At 41.7% G+C, this 16,234-nt stretch overlaps 1 protein-coding gene across 2 annotated transcripts in view; it reads left to right on the top strand.

Annotated features, from left to right (window-relative positions):
• Positions 1–16,234, top strand: part of FSHR (follicle stimulating hormone receptor) — a 163,728-nt gene that overhangs the window by 105,699 nt on the left and 41,795 nt on the right. For both annotated transcript variants that reach the window (XM_026486211.2, XM_026486202.2), the window contains exons 3-4: positions 9,131–9,205; positions 11,871–11,945. In XM_026486211.2, the coding sequence (XP_026341996.1) occupies positions 9,131–9,205; positions 11,871–11,945 (150 nt within the window). The remainder of the gene's footprint in view (positions 1–9,130; positions 9,206–11,870; positions 11,946–16,234) is intronic.

Genomic DNA, 16,234 nt, shown 5'->3' with positions numbered 1-16,234 from the left:
AAAAAAGAGGACTCATGACCCACATCAAACCACCCCTGAGTCCTCACATGACTGTTAATAACTAATGGTCTAGCTGAAATTGCAAAAAGCCATAATTACAATAATGATGGTGGGGAATGAAAACGTTAGCAAGAAACACTGAAAAAAAAGTAACTGAGAGGACTTAGGATCTGTTGAATATTGAAGAGGAGTTAGAGGTGACCCCAGGATTTAAAGCTTGGGGTGGTCTAGTGAACCAATAGGGGTGATGGAGCTGTTGGCTGGAATTATTAACTGGGGAAGGGAGGAGAGTTGGGGGAGGCAAGTAATGAACCTGCTCTAGACTGGCTGTCCGTGTAGTGTTCACAGAACTCGTAGCAGAATATGGCTCTGGTAGTTGCATACACGGACTCTGGGCTACGAGAGAAATCTGTCCCAATAACGTGTGAAGCATCAACAGAGAGGGAAAGCTGGAGAAATACAATGACAGAACTTCAGAAATGCTGACATTGAGAGGGCATGAGAAAATATGGTAGATGAGAACAGAGAATAAAATGTCTTGAATCCCTACTCTGTACCCTGCTCTGCGTTGCTCTACATTGGACATCCTTCCCACTTTCCTCCACTTCTATTCTATTGACTCTGCACTCAGAACATCTCATGCATGTTGCTTCCTTCCAACTAAGCTGCTAATTCTTGGGAGACGGCTCTTGCTTTTTACGTGCTCTTACACGCTCTACACTTGCATAGAGAATGTACTAAAAAAGCACTTATCACATGAGTCACTGCTTGAGACTTCATCTGTGAAAGGTGAACTTGCGCGCTGACATATAGCCTTGCCAGGACTCTAGTACGATGCAGCATGGAGGACTGGGGTGGTATTTAGTTGTTTTATAGGCATATCACTCCCAAAAGGATTTCTACTTTAACAGGATTTTCTGAAGTGGAAATAGTTTTCCAACTTAGTGGAAATAGGCCTACCTGATTTCTGCCATCTTTCTGATGCCCCAAAATCATATCCAAGGTCGACGTTACTTACTGGCTCTGTGGTAAATGGGGAAATTACTTAACCTCTATACGCCTCTTTTTCCTCTTTTGTAAAGGGACTAAGAGTGATACAACCCTCATAGGGTTGTTATGATCATTAAGCAATTTAATAAATATAAAGCACAGAAAAATTGGCAAATAAGAGCATAATAAATGTTAGCTATTATGACTGATTTTTAGTCGTTTTCCTCATCTGCTGCAGGAAGTGAGGTAAATACGTTACTTCAAAATACAATTACTCAACATCTTAAATTAAGACAAACCTAAAAATGGACACAATCGCTTGCTGTTGATGTATTTGAAAGTGAATTGTATTCAACTGTCTCCGACTGAGTCATGGAGGGTTCTTTTATCGGTCTCATTTTGGGGCCATATTTAGAGCTTCTTTAGCAAAGACTCACCTAGTCCAGGAGAAGGAAGCAGATGTGACAGATCAGAAAAGGAAGGCATCTATCTGCTGCCACTGAGGAAGGAGGAGGAGCCCTTTGGCGATGTCCTTACCACATACTGACAGCAAGCCCCGCTCCACATTGACCCTGTCCCAAAGGGAACAATATCCTTCTTAGGTTATGCCTTCAGTGACAGAGACATCCTTATTGGGGCACCTTTGTGCACTGTCCACTCTTTTTTGATGGCCAATAGACCAGTGGTGAGTCTCTGTAGGAAAAACTCAGAATGGAGGTTAGGGCAATGCTATATATCGCCTGGTTTAAGAATCTAATCTGTAGATGGGGTTGAGAGAACTGTTTCTAGGACCTTTGCCAGCATCATTTTCCTAGCACAGGGGTTGGCTAGCTCACTATCTCTCAGCTGCAGAGGAATTCAGCCCTAAAGTGCAGAAGGCGGCAGGTTGTCTGGCCGGCATGGTGACATCTGGAATTCACCATCTTATTTAGACCCTTTGACAACCCTGTGAGGTAGTCATTATTCCATTTTATAGGCAAGGAAACTGAAGCTCGGTGAGATTCCGTAACTTGCCCCCAGTTAAACAGCTGGCAGGAAACGGAGGCAGCATTCAAACTCAGGTCTATTTTAGCCTCTGGATCTGACCTTAAGGGAATTCTAAATGGGAGGGTTAAAGTGTGCGTTTGGAGAACCGTTATGAAATTTTCTGGAATGCATTTCCACTGAAATTTTCACCTGTCCTGTTCTGTATTTTTTTTTAAAGTATATAGCATATTTCCAGAAGAATTTGAGGAGTAAACATAGGACAGAAATACAGAAAATCACATTATGTATGTACACACACACACACACACACATAAATGTGTTACGTGTATTATGTATAATCACGTTTAACATTTAATTTGTAATAATTATATATGTAAAAGTATATTATTCATACATCTGCAGCTATATTCAAATGCAACATACCAACCATCCTTTTTCTTTTTTCCAGTGACTCAGATGTAGCCCACCAAATAAAGATAGAACCCAGTTAAAGCCTAGAATGCTAGACTGACTTAGAGACGACTGCTAAAACCTAGGACTGATTTTATTCTTTTAGATCCCCAGCACCCAGCCTAGTGCCTGAAACACAAAAGCTGCTTAATCAAAATCTGTCGAACATTTGTTGAATTTGTTCTTAACTCTTTTAAATATTCACTCCAAGGTTCTGCTAAACAAGAAGCTTCCTTCCTGTGCTAATACACAATCTGATTTGTAAATACTCTGTTTACTGCAAGTTTTCAAGAACACAGCTTTCTTGTGCAAGAGCCAAGGTGGAAAATCTTTTATAATCTTTCAAAGGTAATTCATTCATTCAGCAAACATTTGGCTGGTAGCAGGAATACTAAGATAAAAGGCAGTGTCGCTGTCCTCCTTGCGTAGTGAAGGAGACAAACCGGAGTGCAAATTCAATATAGCATGTGAGCGCTACGACAGAGGGTGTATGTGGGGGTCCCAGACCATGGGGACTCAAGGAAGGAAAACAACCAACTCAATTTAGTCTGAGGTTATTAAAAACAAAAGAAATTTGATTTAGTGAATATTAAAAATACAATTGAATCCCCTAATGGGCCCAGTTAGGGAAGGGTATTTTGGATATATTAGAAGAAAGTGCTCTGTGGAAAGTCAAGGGAGGAGGGAAAAGAAGAGGCAGACCCAGTTGGAGAATATCTCCTATGTTGGGAGAAGGGGAAAAAAAAAAAAAAACCAGCAAAGTCGTCTCCATGGGTATTTAATTTCTTATTACATTCCAATTTGTAGATGTCACTGACATTCTAGTGAGACCTTTAACTTCTGATGACGGTTTTTTAGTTCTTCCTTATCCTGTAAACCCAGAGCAGCTCTGCTCTGAATCAAACAGTCCCAGCATTTAGCAAATCAGTATCAGGTGAAATGGTGGACAAATTAATACCCCTCTGATAGTTTGAAATTTTATGCTAGACCTGGCTCAATTCTACATGCTCATTCATTCCCTAAAGTCCCTCCTACTGAACACCCCGCCCCCTTCAATCAAGTGTACCTGTATATAAATACCATTCCATTGACCAGAAGAATGCATGTCTGGAATAGAATTTGTGGCTCAGAAACTCACTCCAGAAACAATGCCCTGAAAACCCCCAGTATCTCACAAAGGCACATCTCCCCTTCCTTTAAGGAAACATGGAATTTCATGCACAAAAGAGACCTTAAAAGTCATCTTTTCTATCCCCCAATCATAGAATCATACCAGTCATCTCTACTCTTTCCTCCTCCATAGGCGTCTTGTCAATTCAAAAACTTCATCTGGGAGCCACAGGAAGCCAGGAAATGCTGCGACCCAGAGAAACACAGCTAAAGGCATCCAGAAGCTATTAGTATGGCAGACCAAATATACGTATATGCCCTCTACATGCTGTGTATTAAATGTGAAACTCCCTGGAATAAAAGCCTAACTCACAGACAAGTGAGCCTTGGCTGAAATTTGGGCATGCTGCCTACAGAAAAGGGGTGAAAGACACCGAAGACAAGTGTCATCTCCTTTGCAGTTCTGCAGATGCCATTTCTGGATCTGACTACTTTTCCTCCATCTACCCATCCATCCACTAAACATTTACTGAGTATCTATTACATGCCAATTTACCACTAGATGCCAAAGATACAAAGACAGATGAATAAGGTACCATCAGGAATTCAAAGTCAAGTTGGGGAAGCAGACAATGACCACATACCCCCATCAAAAAAAGAGCAATGACAAAACAATGTAATTCCTTTAACTGACCAATCAAATAAGTCTTGTGAGAACTAGAAGGTAGGAAAATTTCAATGAGAAAGAAAGGGAGTCTTTCCAACAGGGATGCAGGGTTTTTAAAATCAAGTGCCTCACTCCCCTTGGTTTAATTTAATTGAACTCCTCTATTATGCTTTTCACATCCAACCCTGTGTGTGATGTGGAAAAAGGTCTGGTGGGGTGTTACTACCATTCTTGTAAAGAGCCTTGCAGTCAAAACCAGCTCCATCCCCATCACGTGAGGTATTAGAAACGAAGAATCTCCAGCCCCACTCAAGATCTTCCCATGAAGAATTTGAACAAGATCCCCAGGGGACTCATCTGTGCATGAACATTTGAGAAGCGCTATCCTAAAAGATGAGTAGAGCCTCATCTCTGGAAATAAGCTTTCCACAGAGTCAAGATCTCTCACCCAAGAAGAACTGCATTCAATGTCTACATTGAACATTTCCCAAACTTTCTGATCTCAGAATCCCTTTGCACTCTTAAGAGTTATTAAAGCTACCAAAGAGATTTTGTTTATGTGGGTTATAGCTACCAACATTTACCATACTAGAAGTTAAAACCAGGAAATATTTGTCAGTGCATTTTAAAACAATAAATCTCTACATGCTAACATAAATAATTGTCATACAAAATAACTGCCTTTTCAAAAAAAATTAGTGTGTAGAGTACCATGGTTTTACATATTTGCATATTTTTCAGCAACTGGTTTAATAGAAAACAGACGGAATCTCATATCTGCTTCTGCATTATAGCTGTTGCCATATTACACATCAAGGAACCCCCGGACTCCACTGTATCCTCAAAGACCGAGAGAGAATCAATTCTATTTTAGCATTATTATGAAAATACTTTTGGCCATATAGGCCACAAGATTACACTTTGAGAGCAGCTCATCTATCACATGCCTACAGCTCTCCTCTCCTCACAAACCCTTTACCTGTTGCCTCTAAGAAAAAGCCATCGCAGCTGGAATTGTGCCCATTGCAATGATTAGTCACCATTGCAAAGAAAATTCTTAACTGAAGCTATTGAAACAAAGAATGGTTTCTTAATGATATAAGTTCTTTGGATGTAAAGATTCCACACCCTCCCTTCAAAGACCAATCTAATGATCCTCACAGCTGCATGGTTAGCTTAGTCAAGTCAGGTAACCTTTTCAAACCTCACTGATGATGGCATTGGCCACTCCACTTCACATAGGTATACTAAAAACGAAGGGAAGCTATGCAGAATAAAAAATACTATCAGTTGTCAATACTAAATAAATGTTCTTACATATTTTCCATAGCAGCTCTTGCTACACATTTAACATCTGAAATGTGACTTTTTATTTAACTTTTCTTACTTATGATAAACCAAATCTAACTAGGGCCTTCTCTGTTTTACTCCGGCTTCCGCGTTAGATTTCTAGTTTATCTTTGCTACAATTTTGCCTCATTACCTCTCATTATCTTGTGCTCCAAGAACCTTATTTGACTAATTTATTGTCTCAGTAACCAAGGGAAAATTGGCCCTTCTTGTTCCTGAAGCAAACTTTAAGACAAAGTTCATACATCTAAGAAGGACCTTACTGATCATCTAGTCCAGCACTTCTCAATCTTTCCTGTATATAAGAATCACCATTGCTTGGAAAATTAAAGGGAGAGAAAAAGAATACCAGGGTCCCTCTCCAGACTAATTAAATCCAACTCTTAGATGTGGACCCAGGCTTTGGAATTTTTTTAAGGTCCATCAGAAGATTCTAAGGTGCACTCAGAGTTGAGAAACTATGATATAGTCCAAATATCCACTTTACAGATGGGGAGCAGAGATGGCCAAGAGGGGAAGGACGCTTACTTAGAATCACCAGGACAGAACTAGGATTTGAGTAACATCTTCTGGCCAAACAACATGACCAAGATTCTTCTAGTAATTCTCTTAATTCAGAGTTCTCAAAACACAAACAAAAAGTTGTTTATTCTCCTCCCCTTGCATCTGTCAAATAACTTTATGTTCCATACACAACAAAATAGATGCACCTACTTTTTAAAGATTTTATTCATTTGAAAGCAAGCTCTTGTGCGCACATGAGTGGGGGGAGGGGCAGAGGGAGAGGGACAAGTAGACTCCTCGCTTAACTCGAAGCCTGACGTGGGGCTCAATCCCAGGGTCCTGAGATCATGACCTGAGCCAAAGTCAGATGCTTAACTGACTGAGCCACCCAGGCACCCTGAGATGCACCATTTAAGTTTAAAGTTTAACAAGTTAGACAAGCATGTATGCTCATGTTACTACTTCCTCAATCTTGACATAGAACATTTCCATCATCCCAGAAAGTTTCCCCTTACCTCCTCCCCATCAGCATCCTCCATCCCAAACCCCGGGTGACAATTACTCTGATTTCTATCACTATTGATTAGTTTTTCCTGTTTTAGAACCTCATATAAATGGAATTATACAGTATGCATTCTTTTACTCAACATAATTTCTTAAAAATTCAACCATGCTCTATCCATAGTTTGTTTCATTTTATTGATGAGTCGAATTTCATCATATGGATATTTCACTTTATCCATTGGGTTGTCCCCAGTTTGGGGCTATTACAAATAAAGCTGCAATGAACATTTGTCTAAAAGTCTTTGGGAGGGTATACATTTTCATTTATCTTGAGTTAATATACAGGAATGGAAATACTGAGCCCAAGGTGGCCTGGGAGGCAGGATGTGTAAATCAAAGTGTTCCGACCCTGCAACCAGCCAGAGGTGGCTCTGCATACAAGTGGGGCTGTTTATGAACACGGAGATCAAAATACTTTACAGGCACGTCAAAAGGATTGGAGACAATGTATATGGAGTAGCTGGTAAATAAAAATATGTAATAAATGATAATAGGAACAACTAGAGATGGCACTGGTTTGGACTGGAACAAGATCCCTGAATTTCTCAGTGATGTGCTTTTCTACTCCTGCATACTGTTCACTTCCCCTCAACCCTCATCCAATCAACGGGCCCCTTCTACCCCTACAAAACCCCAACACCCTCCCCTGTATTTAAGGTGAGGCTATAAAATATGAACTACCTTCTGAAATAATTTAGAAGTGTTCTTCGGCTTGTTCATTCTAATAATGTGTAGTTCTCTTTGACAAATGAACGGAAGGAAGGGAGAAAATCCACAGAAGTGAACTCTCAGCACATGAATTCAGGAAAGGAGAAATGTCTACCTTTTAGGCAATGTTGGGCTGAGATATTACCATGAGTGGTGAACCAAACCAACTGGTAGCAGTAAGTGAACCTGGCAATCATTTCTGGAAGATATGGCCCCATTTGGATTTAAGCCCTGTCACCTCGTTCTTCCTCCATCACTTACCTTTCCCTGTGCAACCTTTTCACTTGATTCCTTTAAGTGTTCAAATTAATGTCTTCTTTTTCTAGGTCTACCACCCCCTTCCTACTCCTTCTCATTCCTGTACCTCTCAGCACTCCTTCCACTTGTAGGACAGAGGAGCAAAATAAATGGCCAAGGGCCAACATGTTCTATCACATGCGCGTGCACACACACACACACACCACCCTTATCCATGCTCATCTGTAAAAGTTGTGAATACTTAAGTTGACCAAGTGAATCATGAAAAATGCTATCATAGCATAAGAAGGCTCTTTCCTCTCACAAAACGTCTCCCCTCAGAGGGGCTTGTGAGAAGTGACCCACCACCACTGCGTTGACAAGCTCCAGATGTCACCAGCCCCCCTCGCTGAGATGGCTGCTGCTCATCACACCTCCCCCGGTAAACTTCCTCCCTGCTCTGCCCTCCAGGCTTCTCCCTGATCAGGAGCTTTCTAGAGCTCTTCAGCTAAATCCCAGGCCAGCAGACAGTGCTTCTGCCTCAGCCAATTTGAATGCACGCTGCCTCTGAGATTTCCTGAGACACTCTCAGCTGCTGCATTAAAACTGCATGAGCCTTCCTCGGGAGGCCTAATAATAGCACGTTTCATCTGTGAGCCACTTTATAAACATTAAGTGATTAAGCCACCCACTATCTTCTCAAGCTCTGGGCTTCGGCACAGTGGACTTCACTCTCCACTGCCCTCAAATTACTCCAGCAGGAAAAAAATACAAAAAACAAAACAAAACAAGAAAAAAAACTGAAACCTGAAAGATCTTTTCTGGGTATTTTAGGTCAAGACATTAAGACCAAAGGCCTTGCAGTAACAACCCCTACTTCGGTAATAGTATGGAGGGGGAAGGTATTTAAATTCACGCTCCTTTGAAAAGAGACTGAATTGAGGTTCTCATTTACCAAGGCGAGATTAGCAGAGAGAAGAACCTGATTCCACGGTCTAGAGCAAGGTCACTGAACTAGAGCCCCTGGCACCAAATCCAGCCTGCCATCTATTTTTATAAATAAAGTTTTATTGGAAGACAGTCATGGAATCTATGGCTACTTTTGCACTGCATTATCAGTTGAGCAGTTGTGATGGAAACCAAATGACCCACAAAGCCAAAAAATATTTACCAGCTATCCCTATAGAAAAACTTTGCTGACCCCTGCAGGGTCTAAGGAACGTAAAGTTTATTCTCATCCTGTATATTCCCTAAATATCTTTAATCAATTCTCTTTCCCTTTCTGGGCTTTAGTTGTTACATCTGTAGACTGAATAATCTCTAAACTAACTGAGCCATCACCTTAGGCTCATTCTCTCATTGTTCTCTGAGTATTAGCATCTCATGTGTTAGCTTTGTCTCATTATTACAGCTGACTTCTTTGAGGGCAGGAATAGAGTTGTCTGTGTCTCACCGATCATTGTAGGCAGGAGGCTCTAGGCTGAGCCCTAAATCCTTCTGTGGAGTGTAACTGAACTGACTTGAATCATATGGTTTGTTTTTTGTTTGTTTGTTTGTTTGCAGAGAGATCTCACAGAATGAAGTCTTGGAAGCGATCGAGGCAAATGTGTTCTCCAACCTGTCCAAATTACATGAAATGTAAGCAAGATCCTGTGGGGTTTGCTCATGATCGTTGGCAATAGCCTTATATTTTGTGTATATCCCTGGAAGGCCCTATCTCTGCTCAATCCTCTGATCTCTAGAAATTCATTTCAAGGGGCACCTGGGTGGCTCAGTCGGTTAAGCATCTGCTTTTGGCTCAGGTCATGATCTCTGGGTCCTGGGATCGAGCCCCACATGGGGCTCCTTGCTCAGCGGGGAGTCTGCTTCTCCCTTTCCCTCTGCCTTTCCCCTGCTCATGCACTCACGCACATGTGCGCGCGCACGTTCTGTCTCGAATGAATAAATAAAATCTTTAGGGAAAAAAAATTAATTTTAAGATGTCAAAGTCAGCCCAAAAGGCACTGTCATTCATCTCTCTGCCTGGTGATCCAGGTACCAGCCCAGAACCTAGTCTTGTCCTGCTTCCTCCCTCCCAGATTTTTTTCAATAATAGACCCAAGAACCTTGTTCTGTGACTGAAGATACCTCTAGCTCATCCTCTCCTTTAAAATTATTCCAAAGTCCAAAATAAAGCCCACATGATGTAGTTAAAGATAGGCAATCCTCACTTGAATACTAGCCCATGCCATGTATCACCATGAAATCTTGACCAAGATACAAAATCATTCCAAGACTTAGTTTTCTTACCTGTAAAATGAGAATAATAATAAAAGGGCATGGCATAGGATCACTGTGCTGAATAAAGGAGATAAATATAAATTAGATCTAACACCTCAACTAGCATAAAGTATGTCATAACGATCCTTGGTTCCTTATAATAATCCAATTTGCTTTCTTGACCTTCTAGTTTTACACACCTGTCAATATTCATACCAGCCTATAATTACAATAAATTAATTCATAGACTCATACAATGTCAAGGCCAGGAGAGACTGGAGACTATCTGGTCCCAATTTTTCCAAAGTATATTCTGTTTATCATTAAATACTCAGAAAATTATTGTTTGTTTTTTTTTTTAAGGGAAACGATTCTATGGTCAAATAAGATTAGGAAACACTGGGCAAATAAAGTTAGATTCACATACTATAGGAAAACTCAGAATCTCTAACATGCAAACATATATTTAGAATCTCCAAGGAGGGTATTTTATTAAGGGTTCTCAACCAGTATCACTGGAAAGGTTTCTTCTGTGGGGCACATATTAATATCTCACAAAATTCCCATGCAACACAGGAAAGCCACCAAACCACTTTCTTAGTATTACAGCCAAGGATGAAAGACACAGAGAAGTTGCAAGACTTATCTAAAGTCACCCAGCCAAATCCACAGCAGGATAAGGACTTGAAAATAAATCCCAATTCTGGTATTTTTAAAAAAAAAAAAAAAAAACCTCTTAGCATTTGCGCACGCACACACACACACACATATATGTACATATATACACACACATTCACATAATTCATATATCTGTTTAGCAGGGACACTCGGTCTGTCTGTACTGTCAGACTGCTCCTTCCCTTTTCCTTCCTTCTACCTACTCTGCCTCCCACCCACATTATTCCCTCAATGTCATTAAACCTCTGCAACTGATGCCTTCCCTCGCTCTCCCCCATTGCCCTCCTGTTCCTTCCTTTCTGCTCTGTTTGGTCTCTCCTTATCCTAGTTGGGAAGAGAGAGTTGACCAGGGTCTCAGACCCACAGGGAATGTCAAAGAAATGAGCCAAAGGGCAGCCGGCTCTCTGGGCGGGGTCAAGCAAGCATCCCTCTCTGTGGTTCAGTGGGCTGCGGAGCTAATACAATGGCTCTTTCATCTCTTCCCCGCACGGAGAGGTGCTCACCCCCATGTAGCACTGACCGTACTTAAAATAATTAATTACCTGGTGCTTGGATCTGGGTAGCTACAGGTTACTGCAATATAAAAGCTAATGAAACAGGGAGGAAGTAATTAGCACAGAGCATGTCTGCAAATATACATCGATCCAGCAGGATGAGGCAAGGGCAGTCTCTTTCTGTCGGAGTCCAAATATGAGCATGCTCACCTCCCGACTACTGATCAGGACACAGCAGAACCAACGAGGGCTGACGTCACCACTTCTCGTGAGCTGTGAGAGTAGCCTTGGTCTACGGCATGAAGGCAATCACCAGCACGTTCCCAGCCACTGTCTGCCACGATTTCTTGGTTAAAATCAGAGATGTCCCCTGCTTTTCACCTGATCTTTGTTTTCCTTTGCCTCTTTACTTTTTCCCTAATCTCCTTTTGCCCTTTACCCTTTCCCTTCCTCCCATCTCCTTTTCACCTTCTTCTGTTGTTTTCCATCCCCGGCTCTCTTGCCTCCAGACCAGACAAAAATCTCTTTTCCCCATATTAGTCTCATCCCTGCCCTCTTAGCCTCCCCAAGGAGGTCTCTGTGAGACACTTCCTGGTTAGAGATGCAGTATGCTGGGTGAAAAGGGTACACTCAACCAGCGCTTCGTTCGACTTTGATTAACAGGTGCCAAGAGGACATCAGTTACGAGAGCCAAATGGGTTAATATTTAGTTTGCACAGTTTAGTGTAGTAAAAGCACTGCGTGCGGTCTCAACTCTTTGTTGAAATGATGGATGGAGAGGTGGATGACTGATATACCCTTTGCTTAATGTGAAAAATACTACAGCATTCCTTAATGTTGAGTTCATGTGCGTGTTCTTTCCTGTTTTACAGTAGAATTGAAAAGGCCAACAACCTGCTATACATTGACCCTGATGCCTTCCAGAGCCTTCCCAACCTCCGATATTTGTAAGAACTCTTATATTCTGTTGCCCCCTCTATAAACAAATTGTGTATTTCTGTTTTAGCAAAACGTCCACTTGCTACTCCAGGGAGAAACTGCTTTTTATAATAGATGTGAGTTAACACAGACGGGGGGAGACACTTGCTGGTGAATTTTATTTTAGTTTAGTAAGTGAGTTCCACTAATATCACTGCATTTTTGTTTTCATTTACTAAAACAGACATTTGCATTAATGGAATTGTCACATGGACCTCTTGCAGAACTCAGTCATAATTTCGTGTTAATAAGATGCAGCCAGAATTTGTGCTAGCATTTAGCTTGTGACCTTGACCTCAAAGACATCTCGTCTGTTCCGCACATATGCATTTTTCTCTGATACATTATGGTGTTTTATTTTGTAAGTTTTAGTTAATAACAGACACGGTATTTCATCAGCCGAGAGATTCCTAGCGTTTGAGCTTCCTCCTTTGGGCCTGCCCCATCAGCAAAAACACTGCTGCTTCCATTCAAATGGCTTCCAAAATAGCTGAGTGCTTGAGAGCCCACAGTGCTATGATAGGACCCCATAAAATCCCAGGTAAGAACTTGGGCTAGAAGTCACACTAAGCCCATATACTAGTCACTTATCACAGGCTAGAACTTAATCTCTATGGCTTATTTCCCTGTCACAACAATGAAAATAATGATACATGTGTATCAGTTACCTAGTAACATAATAATGTATAACCACCACCACCCCAAAAAGTGAGTTTTAAAGCAACAGCTCTTTATTGTCTCTTATCTGTCTGTGAGTTGATCCGTGGAATGGGTCTGCTGACCTGGACACTGTTTGCCTGACCTCAGCTAAGCTCACTTAAGTAACTACAGTTAGGTAGCATGTCAACCAGCGGCTGGCTGCTGTCTATGGTCTCAGTTGAGAGGCCAGGTCTCCACCAAGTGGTGCTCATTTCCAGCAGGCTAACATAGGCTTGCTCTACTAGCAGTGTGGGGTTCCAACAGAGAGAGCTCAAGCTTGCAAGCCTCTTGAGACCTACACCCTGAATTACCACATTGTCTCTTCTAGAGCATTTTACTGGCCAAAGGGACTCATGAGGCCAGCCCTGATTCAAGAGTAATGAACCACACTCCATTTTGTTATGGGAAAAGCTGCAAAGTCACAAAATAAGGTGTGTAGATACAAGGAAGGATAAGGAATTGAGGCCATCTTTGCAACCAGTTTAAAGTATGTAAAAAGTTTTACACGCTGCCTGTCACGTGGTAAATGCTCATGTTAGTATTCGCTGCTAGTGATACTTTGACCCTAAATTTTGATCCACAAGAACTGGAGTTTGCAGGTAAAATGAGCAACAATGGGCCATTGTATACCTCAGCTCTGACTAAAGGAATAAAAGATTTAACAGAATAGAATCTATATAACATGGAATTTCCTCTCGCTGATAGGAGCCCTGGAAAAGATCTGAGAAAGAATCAAGGTTGTTCACTCCTGAGTTAATGTCAGAGGCAGGACCGGCTTCATTGGCATGCTGCCCATGCAGTCACACAGGGCTCCATGCTCAAAAGCACCCCTCCTAGAGGGCCTCCCACTAGGTTTCATTCCCTGCTGCCACTGTCGTGAAATACTTAAACATTGCTTTTTAACAAAGGGCCCTGCATTTTCATTTTGTACTCTGCCCCACATACGTAGCCACTCAGGCTCAGAAGTCAGGGTTAGGACCTCTTCTAGTTTTAGACCTGGGGGTCTTGGCTCCCTAAATGGACTTTGCTGTACCGCCTGCCAAAGCTAACCTGGACTAGGCACACAACAGTAGAGGAAATATGGGTTAACAGAGAAGGCGTGGGCCTTAGAATTAAACTAAAACTTCATCTTCACCCCACCATCTACTCTTGGGACAATTGCTGGACTTCCGAGATGCATTCGTATAGGACCCTGAGGTGAGATTTAGGTATGAAAATATTACATAAACTATGAAGTGTTCAAAAACATTAATAAATGTACTGAGTATTTTGCAGGATGATTATTTCTGCCCAAAGTCTACCAGTCCACTCTCAGGAAAAGTCCATTAAGGGCTGATTAAGAGTTATGGTGGCCACCAAGACCTTCATCTTTTACCTACACTGTTTGTCATGAGTTCAAAAAGACAAGTTTGGGAAATGCCTTTACATTTCATGGAGCAGTACAGAAAAGAAAAAAAAAACTCTATATGATGGCAGAAGGACTGGATTCTGGGTAGGATACTGATATTTATTAGGTAGACAGCAAAGTACCTTCTGTAAGCCTCAGTTTCCTTATCTGTAAATAGGGTGGGTTGTGAAAAACAAATAAGATTATGCCTGTAAAAAAAACATTGCAAATTGTTTTTCAGTACACAAACTATAAATAACCATTCAAATAGGAGTGCCTGGGTGGCTCAGACGGTTAAGCATCTGACTCTTGATTTTAGCTCAAGTCGTGATCTCAGGGTTGTGAGCTCAAGTCCTGCATTGGGCTCCTCTCTCCCTCTGCCCCTCCCCCTTTCCGCTCATGTGCACGTTCTCTCTCTCTCAAAAAAAAAAAAAAAAAAAAAAAAAAAGGCTACACAAACATAAAATTATTAGTGCCTGTTACCCAGCTGGCTTATTTCATTCCTTCTTTTCTTCTTTCCCTCCCAATGTCCATCTTCCCTTCTTTCACTCCCTTTCCTCTTAGAAGAAGTCTGAATGGAATATGGGGACCACAAAGCCTTCAATAACAGAATAAAATCATGTTACGGCATGCAAAGGCATCCGCAGGAGGACTGCCACTCACACACATGTAATGAAAAGCATTCCTGCAGAGGATAGATCCAAAAAGAAAACCACCCCTTCACATACATAGTCCATAGCGCTTGATAACAGCAGCACACTAGTAGCCTGGATGGTGGGCTGGGAGCAGGTGAATAAGGGATGAGGAATCATTGCAAAGTTTGACATCAAGAGATCTAGAGTTAGACTCAATATTGGCCTACACCTTATGGCCAACACCATTCGCTCTTATTAATAAGGACCCTCAGCCTTCCCTCTAGGGTGTGAGAGCTGGGGAGGAGCTCGGGAGGATGTGGGCATGGAAGGCACAGCCCCAGCGGGGAGGAATGGGAACTTTGACCAAATAGGCCAGGCTATGACTTTGACTATGACTTTAGGCAGAGACCTAAATCTATGCCATCACTCATCAAATCCATCTCCCCCCACCCCGCTTTGTGTCCTTTTCTCACTTTGAGGTGTTGAGTAGTCCCCAGTCCCACCTGGCTCCCCCATCAAGTTCAGACAAAGCTGTAGGTGACCAATTCGAGCCACATCCTTTCATAAGAGGAGGTTATTGTTCTCAGAGCATTTGAGAAAAGAATTTGTAAGCAATTTGGAGGAACTATGTCATTGTCAAAGTATACTCCTTGATTACGCTGAGAAAAATATTTATATAATTCTACAGTGAGCAAAATTCTTTCACATCCACTGCCATGCTGATCTCCATCAGGAAGTTAAGAAGAAGAGTGTTCCATCTTAAGTCTTTTGACTTATTGCCAAGGGTGGGCTTTTCCTAGCTACACATTCTTCTTTCATATATGGCACATGGTGACCCTGGGAACCCCAGCAACTCTGAACTCCAGAGGCACTTCTGCTAGCAATACTTCTCTTCAGGGCTCAGGCTATGGCCCTTAGAAAAATTCTCCATACTGATATCTAAATTAGTTGGACCTCGAAGCTGAAAGAGTCCATAATGGAAACAAAGCCCAGCTGAGCTTCCTTCTCCTTCCACGTTTATTTGCGTCTGAGCAGCAGTCATAAACGGCCTCACAATCCAGCAGCCAGGTAGAGGTAGATGGCAATGATTTCAGATATTCTTTGGGATGATGAACTACTTGCTTCAAGGCAAAGAAGAAACACAAAATGGATGAAGGAATCCAGAGGGGACCAGTAGGATTGAATAGTTGCTTATTTCCTGAAACCAGGATAAATGTTTATCATCACAGCCACCAAAGCAGGAAATTACAAGGGGTTAGAGGTAAGTTTCCATTTGACTTGAGCATCCCAATTGTCACACACATGCACGCGTGCACGCACACACAGAAATGTTGTTTTGAAATTTTCAGCATTGATTCCATTTCATGCTGATCATTTGATGGTACAGAATTTAAGACAACTAGAAATCAACGTTCTTCATCACTGCCTACATACTTCACTGAGGAACCTAAGTGGCTAGAAAAAAACTCATGAATAAAGAAATGTACTTTGACTAGAAGAATATACATCAAAGGATTCATCTGGGTGCATTTTTTAA

This window comes from Ursus arctos, unplaced genomic scaffold, assembly GCF_023065955.2.
Source record: "Ursus arctos isolate Adak ecotype North America unplaced genomic scaffold, UrsArc2.0 scaffold_8, whole genome shotgun sequence".
Classification (NCBI taxonomy): Eukaryota; Metazoa; Chordata; class Mammalia; order Carnivora; family Ursidae; genus Ursus; species Ursus arctos.
The sequence above is the reverse complement of the archived record's forward strand: the minus strand, read 5'-3'. Positions and strand labels throughout refer to the sequence as shown.